General features: G+C 31.6%; 2 protein-coding genes across 2 annotated transcripts; both read right to left on the minus strand.

Moving 5' to 3' along the window:
- Positions 1 to 1,001: 1,001 nt before the first annotated feature.
- On the minus strand, positions 1,002 to 2,853 carry LOC124914648 (F-box protein At4g22280-like). Its single transcript, XM_047455273.1, has 4 exons — positions 2,818 to 2,853; positions 1,636 to 2,745; positions 1,421 to 1,567; positions 1,002 to 1,337 (listed from the first exon to the last, which is right to left on the minus strand). Exons 1-4 carry the CDS (start codon positions 2,851 to 2,853, stop codon positions 1,002 to 1,004), a joined length of 1,629 nt encoding a protein of 542 aa, XP_047311229.1.
- An 8,363-nt stretch (positions 2,854 to 11,216) lies between these two features.
- Positions 11,217 to 17,042, minus strand: LOC124914848 (F-box/FBD/LRR-repeat protein At1g16930-like). Its single transcript, XM_047455499.1, has 6 exons — positions 16,744 to 17,042; positions 15,730 to 15,748; positions 13,260 to 13,325; positions 11,839 to 13,182; positions 11,622 to 11,771; positions 11,217 to 11,552 (listed from the first exon to the last, which is right to left on the minus strand). Exons 1-6 carry the CDS (start codon positions 17,040 to 17,042, stop codon positions 11,217 to 11,219), a joined length of 2,214 nt encoding a protein of 737 aa, XP_047311455.1.
- Between the last annotated feature and the right edge of the window lie 2,127 nt (positions 17,043 to 19,169).

Consider the following 19,169-nt stretch of genomic DNA (forward strand, 5'->3'; position numbering starts at 1 on the left):
TTTTAAATATATTTTGTTTAAATCTAATATTTAAAATAATTATGTAAATAAATTAATATTTAAAAATTAAATAAAATTTTTGAGGTAATAGTAAAAATAAAAGTTGAAAATAATTAGAAAAAACTGATTAATTTGAAAAAATATCCATGGTCGTCAAATCTTTCCCGCCTAAATCTTAAATTCGAAAACCATATGGAAATAAATTTAAATTGGAGATTGTATCACAAAGTAAAATTTGTTGTAACTACATTGTAATTTGTAAAGAACAGATATTAAACAAAAAATAGATATTAAATTATTAATTAGATAAAAAGAATTAAAAAAAATTAAAAAATATTCAGGACTTATTTTTTAACGGCCCGGTCGGGTACCCGTCAGATCGGAACCAATCAGATTTGGGTCAATCGTGGAACCGGTTTTCGGGTCCGTTGGGGGTTCTCAAACCCGAACTTTTTCCATGCCTAACATTGTTACCCAAATAATCCTAGGTATGGAAACATGTGAAAGGATATAATTTTAAAAATAAGTTCCAAGTTTATATTTGAAAATTAAAAATCTGAAAGAAAAGGTTTGGAATAAAAGAATATATATATTATAATTTCAGCAAAAAAAAATGTATTATATATAATATTAATAATAAAAACTTACCAACACGGTTAAATTTGCTGAACAAATATAATTTTTAGAGTCAGTAATAGCGGCGCATATATGCGACGGTAAATATAATTTTAGCGTCAGTAAGTATCTATTTTGTTGTATTATCCTAACACTACTTTAATACTTTGCATTGAATAATAATAGCTAAAAAGTCTTCTTGAACTTCACTTCTAGAGTTTCATACTGCTCATTCAACTCATAGTGTTAATTGTAAGTAAAATCAAAGTGGGCAAAATTTAATAAAAAAAACAAGATAGAATCGGTTAAAGAAATTTCCTCTAAAAGGAATACAAATTTTACATTGTTTATTGCAGTTTGATTGAAGTTTTTTTCATTATTACATCTCATAGTAAATCTGAATCCAAGTCTTTCATAAGCTTTAGATGAACAGATAGAGGAACAATTGTGCGAAGCCATTCAGAATTGCAATGAAACCATTGTTCATTCGTAGTGTTATATGGTAGATCATTAACCCAACGATTGAAGCTATAGTATCTCTTAAAGGATGAACCAATGGCCAATTCTCGAAGCCCGGTTAGATTCTCTAATAGATACATAAGCACATTAACTTCCCCCACGCTTCCACTGAACCCATTCATTTCAAGCTTGGTTATGGCTCCATTAGGGCATTTCTCAAAGGTCATATTCTCTTCATTATCAAACTTGTCTAAGTTCCTGAACTGCAAGAAACAGGAATAAACATGTGATGGTCTTCGATAATCATAGTTAGATGATATAACTGACCCGTAACAGTCTTTCTTACGTTTAACTCCAATGTTTCTAATAAGGGGAAAGCCTTCAAGATATAACTGACGTATAAAAGTGCATCTTTATCATTATCGCACAGATTGACATGTATAACCAATCGCCTCAAAGACAATGTAGGGACGGGATCATTTGCAAAGAAAAACTGACCAGCAAGAAACATTAACTTGGTTAATTTGTTAAAAGGAAAATGGTAACAAGGGACAAACTTACATTTAAAGGATGATACGACGCTAAAATTAGATTCTCGAGCCAAGGAATATCGTGAAGTAATCTAGTAAGAGGATGCTCGATATCTACATCTTCGCCAATAAAAATATTAACAAGTCTCGTGGTTTTCAAAACTGTGAACCATTCTGACATATCATAGAATTCAAGTGTATGGAGAAGGTCGGCACAAAGTTCAAGCTCTGTAAGTTTCCGACAGGACATCATGTACAAATACTTGAGAGGACTGTTGTTTGATTCCAGAATTTCCAGATATCTGAGTCGAGGACAGGAATTCAAAATTAATTCTTCGAGTAACGGGCAACAATTTATAAACCGCCTTACTTGAAAACTGTTTATGAGTACACCTGTAAGCTGAAGATAAACGAGATTTGGGGCATTCGTCACAACAATCTCCTTAAGTTTAGAACAGTTGATCAAGGACAAATTTTTCAAAAGATAAGTGTTGATTGTCAGTTGGGTGAGATTAAGACATGTATCTAGAGTTAATTCTTCAAGTAATGGACAACTTTCTAGAACCTTGGCAAGTTGAAAACTGCCTATGTTTACAGATTCAAGCTGAATAGAAATGAGTGAACCAAACTTTGGGGATCTTGACCGACCCTTAAAATTGCAACGGGTGAGTCGCAGATGCTTCAGTGTCCCTATCTCATTATTGGAGACGGCCTTAAGCAATGAAAAGTTGTATCTTTCCAATCGTAGATTAGATGATAAATCAAGATCAATGGTCTCAACATTGTTTGCAACGACAAATTCGATCCAACCATCTATTAATGAAGAAAATCTCGGTCCCAACGGAAACTGGATGCAAAAAGAGTTAATCTTGTTTCTGCTTCCTTGGGACCTCTGCATCATAATCTTGTCCACCGTTGTCACAAAAACAAGTTCTAAACCTACCCATTTTTCCTTGTCGGGGATAGATCTCAGTCCAAGTATATTAAAATGGTTAAACTTGAGATCAACAACATTATTAGCCCAGATATATCTCCATCTTTTCGATAAAATGCTTGTCTTCACTGCATCTTTCATGTCCAGCATACAGATGATTTCGCTAAGAGAATCATCTGACAAATCGTTAAGCGAAGCCTTCTTTTCCTAAAAGTTTGTAAAGGATATCATTAATTCACTAATTATACAAATTAATCAACAGGTTATACTTCTTTATACCTTCAATTCCACAGTTTTGTGCCCCCCTCCGCTCATTGCTGGTTTCTTGGAATTCTTGTGTAAGTTAATTGAAAAGGACCTTGAACATAAAGAAAGGTTTAGTTAAGAGTATCATTTTGGCATTCTTGATTATACAAAAGAAAGCTAGGGGCCGGACTGAAGTTCTTCTTCAGCCAGCCCCTGCAGCACGTACCAGGAAGATGAATGATCTGGGTGTTTTCGATTCAGGCGTCAAGGATCTTTGGAGGACTATGAATATGGAGACCCTGTATTTTCAGTATGATCTAATTAGAAAATTCTAATCTTTTATATACTCTTTATTAATCAAGAAAGCCAAAAAGATACTTGTAAGTTGTAACTAACTTTTATACTTAATTTGAATATTAACTTAATTATTTTACACAAGAACTCCAAGAGTACTTTGTTTGATGTTGGGTTATTTGGGATTTTTATTTAAAACTAATTATTATTTTTTTAATGAAAAAATAAGTTATAAGTTAGAACTTCCCTTAATTAGAACTATTTTAAGTCATTAGAAAACTCCCAAATTTTAAAAGTTTATCATCCATATATACTAAGTTTTAACTTATGTAAGCATATATTAAAAGATAAAATAAAAGTTAGAATAAATGGTTTTACCATTTGTTAATGATGGTTGTAGAAGTTAACTGTTTTTAGGATAATTTTTTGTTGTTTAAATAATGAATTTAGAATGATTATAAAACAGCCTGGTTAGGGACCTTATTAGAATAGTTTTAATATATTTGTACCAAAGTGTACTTTGTGACACTGTAGAATCATTCTGAATAGGTATTTTCAATCTTGATGTTCTTAAAACATTGTCAGTAATATTTAAATATGCGCTGGATGGAGGGAGTTTTTCTATTTTCAGCACATAAAAATATGGTTCATATTATAATAGCGACACATAAAACGACGCTACAGTTTTAAACAATGATTTATTAGCGACGATTTTATAAATGAGGAGTGATAGTGGAGGAAATTTGGGAGAAGGAATGGGTTAAAGAATGATGTGTCACCACATTATTGGTTGAAAAAATGATAAAAGGCGAGGAGGGTTAGTTCGATGCTACCCATACAGGTAGTGCCTATATACACTAAGGCAGCGCCACCTGTACAAAGAGAAAAAAATTAAACAAATGAGAAGGGTGATGCTTAACTTTTGTGTATATGTGTCATTTTATGAGTGGGATACAAACACTGTCTTTATGTGTAGCATTGAAATAACCGGGTGAGGAGAAAGAAAAGAGAGAGAAAATTGTTATTTTTTCGACCAGTCAAATTGCACCACGTCAATCTCTCTCAAATTTTCTCCCCCAAATTTCCTTCCATAGTCTTTTTTCTTTATAAATTATAAATTATTGTAGCAGATAATGGTTATTGTTTAATTACCATCAAACGTAGTAATTTTATGTCTCTCTGATTTAATTGTTTCATCTTCAGATTAGTAGTATTTACTATTTAGGTCTATTTGTAGGTAAATCACCTATTAGTTTATAAATAAATAAAACTATTTCTTTCTTTCTCCAAATTCAGAGAAATAAAATAAAATAAACTTGTGGGATATATATAAACATATATTTAAAACATATATTAAATACAATATATATTTATAAGAATGCTTTTTTATTAAATTTTCATTTTTTATTTTACAAAAAAAAATTATAATTTATTTGTCATTTAATTTTAGTATTAATTTTTTTATCTTAAACATTGATTATTTTTCTTGGCATATTTATGTATTTTATTTTACACTAATGTCTTGTATTTATTGTTGGCATGACACTCATTATTATTTGTTTATTTATATTATGTATGAACCAATTTTTAAACTAATGTAATATTTCCTTATAAAAGAAATTTTATTTTTTTTCTCATATCATTATTGCGAGAATAGTAGTTAACACCAGTATAAAGTTTGTTGAGAAAACTTGAATATTTAGATTTTCTTAATGGGCCAACTCAATCCACCTAGAAAGAAGATTGTCATTGGTTCAACTCTAATCATAGCGAGGTTAAATTCAATTGATATTTGAGTTGACCTAGTTAAGACTTATTTATGAGTGCAAGTGAGCATTTTAGAAAGCTGAAGTCTTTACATTTAGAGATCGTTTTCAGTCCCTAGTTATGTATCTGTTAGAGTTTCGGGGATCGAATGTTATATAAATTCGTGTCATGACCCTAGTCTATAATACTGTAATCTTTATTGTGATATTCTTAATAATATTCTCTCTTCTGATGGACATAGTTAAGTTTTATTTTAGTGAATCGCGTTAAATTTAATGTTCTTTCTTTATTGTTTACGTAATATCTCGCATTTCGCTATAACAAACTAGCATCATAGCAAAGTTAATTCGATTGTTTGTTTTTTCAAATGAGGTGATAGTATTAAACATTAAGATCGACAAGTTTACGGGGATAAACAGTTTCAGTTTATGACAGATCAAGATGCAGGCTCTACTGAAATAATAGGGTTTATGGGGACCATAAAAGTTGTCAACAAGAGTAGAATAATTGTTGAGTTCAATCTAGAGGAGAAGGCATATTTGACATTATGGTTGTATTTTGTAGATGACGACGTCATTGAGGTCTCAGAGAAGGAGAATATTGTTGGATTATGGTTGAAGTTGGAGAAACTCTAAATGACGAAGTCGGTCATCAACAAGTTGCTTCTAAAACAGCGCGTGTTCAACCTACGAGTGCATGAAGGTACAGTAAGTCTGGATGAACTTAGGCTTACCCTTGAGTCGATGGATCTCCTCCATAAGAAGACTGGTATAATTGTAGAAAGTCCAACCTCGGGGTTGCTTACCAACGTAGGTAATGAGCGAGGGAAAAAGAAGAAGTACAACAAGTCGTCTACTTCAAAGGGTCATAAGTCGAATGATGCCTGTAATTATTGTAAAGAGTTGTATTCGTCTGAGTTTGATTAGTTATGCATGGATTTCTCATTATCACACACCAACAATCTTCTAAAGTTTTGAAACTCAACTGATTGCAGTACCTCCTAAAGTATATATAGTATATATGGACATTCATGTGCCCTACTATCAACATCACTACCATTATCATCATCAATATATCCTTTCAAACCCATGTCAGATTTTCAAAAAACACAAACCAAGACACATACTTCATCTTAAGTACCATAGTATCAACTTTACTGTTTTTCAATGTTGTCTACCCGGGTTGCTCATAAATCTACTAACAACTCCTACTTCATGTGCAATGTTTAGTCGTGTGCAACCATCACATACATAATATAATAAATAGAAGAGGAATATAGAACGGTGGCCATGTAATTTTTCTCATACTTTATTGAAGATGACTGATCTTTAGATAGCCCAAAGTGACTAGCTAAGGGGTATAGAGTAAATGATTTTGCATCTACAAGTTTAACTTGATGAGAACTTTCTTCACATAATTATTTTGAGAAAGTTTGAGAACATCTTTATCCTTGAAGATCATCATCAAAAGGATTTGTTTTGCAACACTCAAATAATTCATTGCAAACTTCTTAGACAACTCTTTCTTCAGCTTGTTAATCACATACAAGTTTGTTTCAGCAATCAACATATCATCAACGTAGAGTAGAAAAATAAGGTATGATTTATGTAATTTTTCAATATAGCTGTAATGATCAATTTCACACCTCATAATATTTCTTGTACCATTGCCTTGGAGTTTGTTTCAAACCATATAGACTCTTCTTAAGTTTAAACACAACTTCATATTTTCCTTTTTAACCTCAAAAACTTTGTGATTATCATATGTAAATCTCTTCATCCAAATCACCGTGAAAAAAAAAACGGTTTTGACTTATGTTTGTTGAAAAGGAAAAAAAAAATCACAACCAAACTCAAAATAGTTCGGATTGACATCAATTTAACCACTAGAGAAAATATCTCATTATAGTCAATACCTTCCTTCTTCTAAAACCTTTCACAACCACCCTTGTTTTGTACCTAATATTTTTATCACGTAATCTATAATACTAAAAATCCATTTGTTGTGAAGTGCTTTTCTTTCCCTTTGGAAGCTCGGTGAGCTACCAAGTCTGATTCGACATTAAAGAGTTCATCTCATATTTCATCGCAAACTCCACTTAACTAATTCATCTGATTGTATTGTTTCCTCATAACATTCGAGTTCACCTCTATTTGTTAATAAGATATAGTTTAAAGATGGGGATCACCTCTCAATTGGTTTTCGATTTCTTGACGTTCTTCTCCACTGTACAACCGATGTTTGTCAATTTTTCTCTTGGACCATATTTTCAATGATTTAATCTTCAACAATACTTTGGTCTTTTTCGACGGTCGGTATATATTCATCTGAAAATTATACCTTATTCCAATTCGGTATATAAATTGACTGTGGCAGATTCTTCCAATTTGGAATCACCATCTGATGTCTTTTCGACACAATCTTTGTAAAAAACTTGTTCATTGAAAATGGCATTCCTACTACGAATTTAAAAGGTATTGAAGCCTTTTTTTTAGAGGTATTTCAGATAGTTCGGTACCGGCTCTCAATACAACATACAACATAGGCCTCAATAAAGCCAAACAAGTTGTCTAATTTCTGACCTTCTAAATGGCCATGCCAGACAGGCAAGGGCTAGCACTAGTCTTAACTTAAGTGCTTGGCTTGGAATTTATCGTTGTAGGGGGCTGGCTATCCCATTGAGTGAATGGGGAGCCGCTTGAGAACCTGTGAAGATTGGGCAGATCGCGAGTCTTGGCAGGTGCAACGGGTTAAATTATACCTACCTGGTAAATCCCGCCACAAAGGTTGTTTTCTACCTCTCGAACACATAGATGCCAAGCCCCCCTCCAAAAATGGATTTAACCTAAAGTTTCAGGGTATACCCGACCAAAGATTTTACCTACCCAATAGTGAAATCCTGCAAAATGCTTGCCCGAGGGGATAGTAACTTCTTAGAAAAGTAAGGACAGGACTAGTTTGAAAGCGGAATTCGGCAGTATGCCCCTGTGTATTCAAAGTAGTTGGAACTGAGGATCATATTTTTATCAATGGAAAGGGAGTCCTCAGAAATATTGATAGTTTCTTATCAGAAGGTTTTATGCAACCCATCGCAATCTCATACTTTTAGCACGATTGTTCAATGTTTGATTCATTCATTCAACTACTCATTTCTCTTGAGGCGTTTAGAAAACAGTCTTTACCATACTAATCACATTCACAACATAATACTCTCTAAAATCTGAATTGATGTACTCGTCTCGGATCTCAAATACTTATCTTCTGATTTGTTTCATTTTAACCAAAAATTTCTACTTCTTAACAACAATAAATACATCAGACTTGTTTTCGAAAGTAAACACATACTTTTTTGTTGAATCATCTATAAACGACATGTAATAGTTTGAACCTTTAATAGAAAAAACGGGTGCAGGTCTTCAAATATTAGTGTACCAATTCTAGTTTTTATTTCTTGAGCTCTTTCCTAATCTTTAAGAAGCTCACATGTTCTATTTTCAAAAATGCAATTTTCACATAACTGATGTTTAATAGATTTCAGTTCATCATTTTTTCGCTCATATGACTTAACATGTAATGACATAATTTATTATAAGTGCGTGCTCCATAACTCAACAAGAATGTACAAATTTGAAAGAGAACATTAGCTCCTACCAATTAACGCAAGATATAGACCGTAGGACAGTCCGAGCTCTAGAGATATTTGGCTACTCCGATGTGGCAGCCTTTGCATTCCTTGTCGTAGATGAGGTACAAGAATCAAAGACGAGATTGTTTAGAGAATCGATGGAGAGAACCGAATAGAAGTGTGCTATGGCGGAGGAGATGGCATTGCTTGACAAAAATGAGATGTGGGAATTGGTGGTAAACTCAAGAATCAACGAGTGGTTGGTTCAAAGTAGGTGTTCAAGTGCAAAGAAAGTGTAGAGGGTAGTAAAAAGCCAAGGTTTAAGGAGAGATTAATAGCTAAGGTCTTCACACAACGCGAAGGGGTCGACTTTAACGAGATCTACTCATCAGTAGTGAAGCACACATCCATTCGTGTGTTGCTCGATCTAGTGAATCCGTTTGACTTGGAGCTCGAGCAAATGGACGTGAAGACGGTATTTCTTCATGGGAACTTGGAGGAGAAGATCATCATGACGCAATCTGAGGAGTTTCTTCAAACCCGGTGATGAAGGCAAGGTATGTCTCCTTAAACACTTGCTTTATGGTTTGAAACAATCCCTAAGACAATGGTATTTGCATTTTGATGAGTTCATGGTTCGTAACGATTTCTTGAGGAGAAATTTTGATAGTTGTGTCTATATCAAGTGGGTTGATGGTTGCGGGGTCTTCTTATTGTTATACGTGGATGATATGGTTATTGTATCGGGAAACAAGAAAGAGTTTTGCAAGGTCAAGAGTTTGCTAAGGGGTGAGTTCGAGATGAAGGATATGGGACCGACAAAGAAAATTTTGGGGATGGTGATTGAGTGGGATCGGGAGAAAGGCTTTATGTTCATTTCTCAAAGAGACTACCTTCGAAAAGTGGTCGCCAAGTTCGGGATGTCTAATGCTAAGGTTGTTCAAACGTCATTAGCTACTCATTTTAAGCTCTCCTTAAAGATATCACCGATTACCGAGGAGGAAAATGTGAGAATGGAAAACACCCCATATGCGAGTGTCGTCGGGAGCCTAATGTATGACATGGTATGTGCGCGAGCCACGAAGGTGATGATAGTAATCAAGTTTCGAAAATATTGCAACTTGATTCACGTCACAAAGGTTGGAACATAATCGGAGAAGTGAAAGGATCGGTTCTAGGGTGTTCTTGGTGATGAGGCTCATTCGTTTGACAATAGACATAGAGGCAATATGGAGAATTTGTGAAATTGGGCATAGGGTTTTGAGGCTCAATTTGGTGTGTCTCAATGTTAGATACAAAAGGGAGAAGGAAGATATGTGCGTTTATTTGTTGGATTCAAAAAGGCATGAAATCACATAATTGTGAAGATGTCAATCAAATCGTATTATTATGGAAATATCAACTAAATCACCACGAGATCATATTATGCTGGAGATGTCAAAGATATCACATGATTTTTACCCTAATTATGAATTCTAAAAGTTTATACATTGTAAACGAGAAGAGTGATGTGAGACTAAAACTTAGAACAAATTGAAAGAGTTAGGGTTTGTAATCTATATTATAACTCTATTGAATCGATTCTCCGAGAAAATAGGACGGAGGACATTGTTGGTCCAAACCTGGGTAAGATTTTTGTGTCGTTCTTTCGTTCTTTCTTACTTTTACGTTATTATTTTGCATTCCACTACGGTTGTTATTATTCACATTTCGTTTTAAGGAGATAGTTCTAACCACATCTGCCAACATTGATTTGTTTACATATTTGTCTAATTTTCGCGTATTTAGACTTGTACTTGGACCTCAAGTTAATGAATGATATCAATTTATTATCAGTTCTTCAAGATTCAAGTTAATGAATGATATAATTGTTAAACTATACCTACAATTTAACAACCATACTCCTACTTTTTCTAAGTTTGTTTTTATTTAAAACTTTTTAATAAAATAAATTTCTATTTTACTTAAGTTTGTTTTTTATTTAGAAATTATTTTCTAATAAAATATATTCTTAATTTATCTAAGCTAAGCTAGTTTCTTATTTGGAAAATTTCTAATCAAATAAATTCATATTTTGCTTAGGTTTGTTTCTTATTTGGAGATTGGGAAGGACATGTAAAAGGATGCATTTTTATTTAAAAGTTATTTAAAAACTATTTTACCTAATCTTGCTTAATTATTATTTAGCTGACATTTTTATTTTATTAAATTTATTTCATTTTAGTGAAAATTAAATTGAAGAGAATTGATCTCCTACACATGGTCTATATATTAGAATATACATTTTTTAAAATAAAAATTATATTTGAAAATTAAAAATCTGTTAATGAAAGAAAAGGTTTGGAATGAAAAAAAAAATGAATATTATAATAAAAACTTACTGACTCTATATATTGCTTCACTAAAGTGTTTGCTGACCAATTTCTTGTGATCCTATATTTTTAGGGTCAGAAATAGCGACACTATTATACGACGGTAACACTATTATGCGACGGTAAATCTAATTTGCGTCAGTAAATATCTTACTTTGTTTATTATCCATTAACTAACACTACTTTAATACTTTGCACATAATAATAATTCTTCTTCCTTGAGCTTCATGTTCCTTCTCATTCAATTTCAATTGATGATACTTCATAGTGCTAATTATAAGAAAAATCAAAGTGGGAAAATGTCTAAAAAAACAAGATAGAATCAGTTAAAGAAATTTCCTATAGAAGGAATACAAATTTTGCATTATTACATCTCAAAGTAAATCTGAATCTGAATCCATGTCTTCCGAATACGTTAGATCGACATTTAGAGGAACAATTGTGCGAAGCCATTCATAATTGCATTGAAACCAAGATCCCGTCGTCGCTTCTTCATTAGACCAACAAACTAAGCTTCTGTATCTTTTCCAGAATGGACTAATGACCAATTCTCTAAGCCCGGTTAGATTCTCTAATAGATACATAAGCACATTAACAACCCTCTGGTTTCCATTGAACCCATTAATTTCAACCTTGGTTATGGTTCCATTAGGGCATTTGTCAACAGTCATCTTCTCTTCATTAATATCAAACTTGGATATGCTATTGAACTGCAACAAACAAGTTAAAAATTATGCAATGGTCTTCGATAATCATAAGTAGATGTAACTGAGTCTTACATTTAACTCCAATGTTTCCAATAAGGGGAATGCCTTCAAGATATAACTGACGTATAAAATTTCATCTCCATCGTTAAAGCACAGATTAACACTTAAAACCAATCGCCTCAAAGACAATGCAGGGACAAGTTCATCATTTGCAAAAAAATACTGGCCAACAAGAAACAATAACTTGGTTAATTTGTTAAAAACAAAATGGTAACAAGGACAGGCTTACATTTAAACTATGATAAGACCCTATGATTAGATTCTCGAGCGAAGGAATGTCATGAGTTATTTTAGTAAGAGGATGGTGGAAATCTATAAGTTCGCCAATAAAAACATTAACCAGGTTCGGGGTTTTCATAACCGGGAACCAATCTATCATAACATTGCATTCAAGTGTATGGAGAAGGTTGGCACAAAGTTGAAGCTCCAAAAGTTCCCAGCAGTTCATCATGTACAAAAACTTCAGAGGACTGTTGTTTGATTCGAGAATTCTCAGATATTTGACTTGAGGACATCTATTCAAACATAATTCTTCGAGTAACGGGCAATGTTTTATAATCATCTCCAATTGCAGACTGTTTATCGTTACATCTTCAAGTTCAAGAGAAGTGAGATATTGGGCACGGATCAAATCAATCTCCCTAACTTGCCAACAGTTAATCAAGGACAAATGCTTCAAAAGAGTACAATTGTTGTTCTCTGAATCGCCAATTCTCAGTTCTGTGAGATTATTACATCTATGCAGAGATAATTCTTCAAGTAAAGGGCAACGTTTTATCAACATCTCCAATTGCAGACTGTCTATCCTTAGATCTTCAAGCTCAAGATAAGTGAGATTTTGGGCACGGATCACATCAATCTCCAAAAGATTCAAACAGTTGATCAAGGACAAATACTTCAAAAGAGTACAGTTGTTGTTGTTCTCTGAATAGCCAATTTTCAGTTTGGTTAGATTAATACATCTATCCAGAGATAATTCTTCAAGTAATGGGCAACTTTCTAGAACCCTGTCCAGTTGAAGATTGCTTATGGTTACAGATTCAAGCCGAATAGAAATGAGTGAACCAAACTTTGGGCAACTTGACCGACCCTGAAAATTGCAATGGGTGAGTCGCAGATACTTCAGTGTCCCTATCTCATTATTGGAGACGGCCCTAAGCAATGAGAAGGTGTGTCTTTCTAATGGTAGACAAGAGGATAAATCAAGATCAATGGTCTCAACATTGTTTGCAACAACAAAATCGATCCAACTATTTATTGATGAAGAAAAGCTAGCTCCCAACGGAAACTTAATGTAAAAAGAGTTAACCTTTCTTATATCTCCTTCGAACCTCTGTTCCATAATCTTGTCCACCCATTTCACAAAATCAGTGTCTAAACCTACCCATTCATTCCTCTCAAGCCTAGAATTCATTCCAAGTATATTAACATGGTTAAACTCAAGTTCACGATAGTGAGTCCAAATATATCTCCATCTTTTCGATAAAATGCTCGTCCTCACTGCTTCTTTCAGGTCCAGCTTACGAATGATCTTGCTCAGAACATGATCTGGCAAAGCGCTAAGAGGATCGTCCTTTACCCACAAATTTGAAAAACATATCATTAATTAATTAGACAATAGAAATAAATCATTAGGGTCTTGCTTTATACCATCAATTCCACAGCTTTAACCCCTCTGCTCAAATCACTCTGTAGAACCGCGGGTTTCTTGGTGTTCTTGCATGTGTAAAATAATCAAAGAGGTTCTTCAGGAGAGTGTTAGTATTCAAAGTAAGTATACAGTTTAGTTAAGAGTATCATTTTGGCATTCTTGATTCATAAAGATTATATAATAAATCAGAATTTAATCATAGAAAAGAAAGTTGGGGACTAACATTGAAGGGCAAACTGAAGTTCTTCTTCAGCCAGTCGCTTTTAGAACTTACCAGGAAGTTATATGATCTTTTGAAGAGTATAGAATGAAAATGGAGACCTTGTATCTTGAGTATGATCTTATTTGAAAATTCTGATCTATTATATATATATACTCTTTGTTAATATACTCTTAACTAACTCCTCAAGGACCTTTTTAATTATTTTATGCAAGAACTCCAAGAGTTTGTTTGATGTTGAGTTATTTGGGATTTCTATTTTCAAAAAAACTCGTATGATCAAAAAGTAGATTATTTGAATTTTTAGTTGGCTTAGTTATTATAATATTCTATTGTATTTAAATTTTTAAAATAAAATAATTATATTTTTGTTTTTTATTTGATGACTTTGAATTGAAAACACAAATTTTAAAATTTTATGATCTATATCTAGATTTAGATATAGATTCTTTAAAAACATACTAAGTTTGAACTTATGTGACATATATTAAAAGAAAATAAAAGTTAGAATATATGATTTTAACATTTGTTTATGATAGTTCTAGAAGTTGTTAAACTCTTCAATTTGTTGTTCTTAGGATAATTTGTATTGTTTAACTTTATTTTGTAAGTTAATTGATGAATTTAGAATGATTATAAGGTTAGGGACCTTATTAGAATAGTTTTAATTAAACTGTAGAATCATTCTACTAGCGTAATTCAATGGTAAGAGGTCACTTGTTCTATAAAATCTAAAAACGCTTTGAATGGAAGAGGTATGAATGAGAGCTGTCATGCTAGTTTTTCTTTTCTTCTTTTTCATTAAAAGAAATTACTGTAGAATCGTTTTGAATATTATATTTTCGGTGAAAAATAGGTATATTAAATCTTAACGGTTCTTAAAACATTGTCGGTACTTTTAACGACCATTTAAATATGCGCTGGCTGGAGGGAGTTTTCGTGTAAATATTTTCAATTTTCAGCACATGAAGATATGGTTCATAATATATAGCGACACGTAAAACGATGCTACATTTTTAAATCGCTGATTTATTAGCGACGCTTTTCTAAACTATTTTAGCAGATAATGGTTAATATTGTTTAAGTAGTAATTTTAGGTAAGAAAACAAGGGAATCGGAGAACATCGTACCTCTCTGTTTTTATTGTTTTGTTTTAAATGCAATATATATATATATTAAATTTTTATTTTATATCACAAAATATTTTATTATTTATTTGTCATTTAATTTTATTATTAATAATTTTTTATTTTAAACATTGATTATTTTCCTTTAATCTTTTAAGGGCGTATTTTTGTATTTATTTTACACTAATGTTGTGTTTTTATTGTTGTCATGGCTCTCATTATCATTTATTTATTTATAGTATGTATAAACCAATTTTCAAACTAATGTCATGTTAACTCAAAGGAAGAGAAAACTTCATATTGTTTGTGCTCATATCCGGTTTTCATTTCTGGCGAGAATAATAGTTAACTTCACTATGATGTTTTTGCGTTTCTTTTATGAGTTTTTTTTATATCAATTAATTTCTTATACGCGACAGCTCATTTTAAACTTCGATCTCAATCATTTTCGTATAAGTATATATGTCCTCTTGATTTGATCCTTTTGGGAGGAGTTTATCTTTATATCTCCACAAATATTATATTTTGAATAATAAAGTTTTTTCTTTATTAAACTAAACTTCTCTTTTTTTTCTTGTTTATTTTGCTAATTATCATATTTTATATTATTTTCTGTATATATTATTAGTTATCAACAGAAAAAACTTTAGCCACTTGTATTAATAGTTTCAAGACCTAGTTATATATTCCCAAATCTTCACATAAATCAATTGACTCGTTATATTACTTAAATGTCTAACATATACAAAAGTTAACTTTAATTTGGTGCAAATTATAATTATTAGATAGTAATAAATGTAACAAATATTTATTAACATTATTTGCAATTTCATGGAGGACCAAATAAAACTTCATATGTCTTAATGAAACCACAACCATAACATTTTGGTTTATTTATAAAACATTAGTAGAAAGGAACAAAAATTAATTTGAAAAGAGAGAAATAAACCCAAAAAATAAATTAATAGACAACTACCTACCTAGCTATATATATAATTAATTTGGTTAATTTCAATAGATATGAAAAGGGTAACAATATTATTATTTCTTGAGCCAAGCTAGCTTAGATTATCATTGGGGAACGGATCAAAATAAACCACTATTCTGCATCATGAAGCTTACTTCTTCTGGCCTACAAATGCTGTTCCAAACATGAAACAGCACATAAACAGTTCCAGACCAAAAATATATATTTTCTGTTTGATGTTTATCTCTAGTGGTTGATTCTTTCGGGTTTTTAAAGTATAGGATGTTGGTTTTGTTATATTAATTTATGTGTTGTCGGTCCCTCTCTTAACTTCTCTCAAGGAGTCGCGCTCTTTGCGATATATCATGACCTCACAAATTAACGAGGAAGGAAACTCTAGTCAAAGAATCTCATTTCGATCCTTGTAAATATATACACATGTACAAACGAACAATGTATTTATGTTAGTGATTTTGAAGACATGAAGTGTATTTATATACACATTAAATTAAGAAACCTAATTCATTAAATTTAGGGTTAGGCATGGTTGTCTCATTCATTAATTATATAATCAAACATTTGGCTGACTAGGTTCAATGTTTTCTTAACCAACACAACAACTGTGCAAATCACAGTCATTCTTCGAAAATATAGGGTTCAGGGTAACCTAGATCTGATATTGAATGCGAGGAAAGAAATGGACAGTATCTCTCTTTTTAGAAAACAAAAAAGGAATTAGAAAACAATATGGAATTGCGACAAAAATATACCAAATTTATGTATAATTGTAGGATTCAGGTTCAGATACAAATTGATTGATAATTTTCCGATAATTAGGGTTAATTAATTGTAAAAGAAATTGATCAAATTGCTAACCTTGTTTTCTCATCTTGGATCTCTCTTTGGCCGCAAATTCATTGTATGCATGATTGACATCGTAATTGATCCACAAAATGAATTGATCAACAAACATTAATAACACACAAGTTTTTATAAGTCATCAATCCAACACACCACAAATTAAGCAATTAATATATATGTTGTAGAACTAGAAACCATTATAAATTAGTATAAAACCTAACTAAAATGGCCTTGAAAAATTCAAGGAAGAAGATGATTCGGCTTGATTAGCCCTATCTTCTTCGGCTTCTCTATATTTATTCAAATACCTATTTATCGGACCCCAATAATCATCAAAACCGAGTGCTCCAAGAGCCCAACAAATATCATCGCCATTAACCGTCTTCCTCCTCTCCTTCTTGCACTTATCGGAAGCTTCGCTTGTCACAAAGCTTATGAACTCCGAGACACACTCCTGCATGGTTTCCTTAGCTTCTTTTGAGATTTTCGCATTAGCTGGGAGGATTTGTTTCATGATTCTACCAACGTTGGCTATGGGAAGCAACCTTTCTTGTTCCTTAATATAGCCATCATCATTTGATGAGCTTCCACTCATCTTTCCAGCCATTTCCTTTAACAATATGGGGGAGAATGAGGAGAAAAATAATGAGCTTGAGATAGCATTATAAATTAAAAATGGTCAAGGGTCAATTTCCGTTTTTATATACTTGGATCGGCCTCGTTTGGTACGGATGAAGTTAAATTTTGGTATTAAAATGAACGATAATTTTAGTTACAGTTAAAAAAAAGAGTAAATTTCAATCATGTCGCATAGTGGATCGAATCGAAACATTTATATATGATATCTTTCTTTTTAGAAAAGAAAAAACTTGTATAATAATCTAACAAATTAAACGTCGCAAAATCGCATCTCGATCTTATGCTAAATTAACATTTAATATGATATGTGTGGACCAAATTAATTTGTGTAACATACTTTAGATGTATCTTTAATTTACTTTATTGAAGAAAATAAATAAAGATGTCTAAGAGGACAGCTAGCTAACCATTTAATTAGTAGTGTATATATAAATAATAAAGTGATGCTTCTTTTTGCTAGGGTTTACTGTTTCTAATTAAAATATATATATTATTCAGTACAATGTAACAATGCTGCTAAAGCTAGATACTTGTAGCTTCTTTCATTTGAAGTTTGATATATGTATGTGGAATTTGATTTGTTTGTTTTTTAATTTATTTTTTTTTTTTTGTCAATATGAGATTTGTTTGGAATTGGGTCATGTTTGGCGTCGATATTTGTGGACGATGGTCGATTTTTTTTGTAAGGATTTTGTGAGATCAATGAGAATGAACGTTTTAATTGTCATGAGATGAGTTTATTTGGTATGCTATAAGAGTTGGGAAAGCAAGTGTCATCCGAGAGTCTTCTTAGTCCTAGCTCTTTAGTCTTCAAAGTCAATCGGAACTCCTGCATGCAGCTTACATGAAAGAGCCAGCCGCGCTACATATAAAGAGGCGGAAGTTTGAAAACAATTAGGATAAATGTATTACTGTCTGCTTTAGTTCCAACTCTTTACCCTTTCGCCCATATGGAAGTGTTGCAGAGATGTGGGTAGAGGAAGCCTAAAAAACTTAGGATAACACACTTAGGCATGAAGACTTAAGCTTAGTCTATTTATTCCCCATAATAGAATCTGAGGTAAATTAAATTTGTTTAAAGAAATTCAAATATATGTTTTAACATATTTTCATGAAGTTATTTAATGGGTTCTTATTAAAACTGTTATATGCCCATTATACATTTATATATTTTAATTAAATCCATGTTTATAAAATTAGTGACAATATTACATCTAGTACAATTATTAGTGGAGTAAACAGTTAACAGCTCTAATATCAATGTTTTATTGGAGTAACATGTTGGATTTGCTATAATATTGCATTTTTATAAATATTAAGTTTAATTGTAACATTGTTTAAAAAGAATAGATAATGATATATTAAAGTCATCTGCTAGAGATAATTCAGAATAAAATTATTTAATAAATAAAATAATTGTAATGTGAATTGTGTATAATTTAATATTTATTATTTTCAGTGTGAATTGACTCAATGAGGCCCGATGTGTCTTCCACGTCCACCCCCCACCGGACATGCTGCCAACCGTTGACCTTAAGTCTGTTTGAATTTTGCTTTTTTTTCACAATCAAACTTAGGTCAGGTTTGGTTTGGATTATTTGAATAACTTAAATCTAAAAAATATCTTTTTATTTTCTCTTAATTATCAAATTACTCAATTCATTAATTAAAATATTTTTAAATAATCCAATTTTTTTTTAAATTCTTATCAACAGCCTTATATTAAAAAAAATAAAAACCATTACAAACATAAATAAATTTTAATATAAAAATTATGATAAAATTATCGGCTGAATTTAATCCGAACAAAAATTAATATTTGAATATTTTCAAATGGGATAATCTAACGAAGAGCTGGTTCGAACTGTGGTTAAAAAAATAATGATGGTCGATAATTTTGAGTAAATACTGATTATTTTTTTGTAAAAGTATTTAAATGATATTAATATATAAATAAAATAAAATTTAATAATTTAAAATAAATAATATTTTAATATTTTAGTTAATAAATGAAATAATTTGATAAATGACATAATGAAATGAAATGATGTATAATTTTGTTTGAGTTATTAAGATAATCCAAACCGATGAAGAC

Source organism: Impatiens glandulifera, chromosome 1 (genome assembly GCF_907164915.1).
Source record: "Impatiens glandulifera chromosome 1, dImpGla2.1, whole genome shotgun sequence".
Classification (NCBI taxonomy): Eukaryota; Viridiplantae; Streptophyta; class Magnoliopsida; order Ericales; family Balsaminaceae; genus Impatiens; species Impatiens glandulifera.

Excerpts from the sequence above, each read along its gene's own strand:
- LOC124914648 (XM_047455273.1), bottom strand. The coding sequence starts at position 2,853 with ATGAGCGGAGGGGGGCACAAAACTGTGGAATTGAAG. Across the intron at positions 2,746-2,817 it reads ACAAAACTGTGGAATTGAAG|GAAAAGAAGGCTTCGCTTAA; the intron begins GTATAAAGAAGT and ends ACAAACTTTTAG. Across the intron at positions 1,338-1,420 it reads TAGAAACATTGGAGTTAAAC|TTCAGGAACTTAGACAAGTT; the intron begins GTAAGAAAGACT and ends TGTTTCTTGCAG.
- LOC124914848 (XM_047455499.1), bottom strand. The coding sequence starts at position 17,042 with ATGGCTGGAAAGATGAGTGGAAGCTCATCAAATGATGATGGCTATATT. Across the intron at positions 11,772-11,838 it reads GGTCTTATCATAGTTTAAAT|TATTTTTTTGCAAATGATGA; the intron begins GTAAGCCTGTCC and ends CTTGTTGGCCAG. Across the intron at positions 11,553-11,621 it reads TGGAAACATTGGAGTTAAAT|TTCAATAGCATATCCAAGTT; the intron begins GTAAGACTCAGT and ends TGTTTGTTGCAG.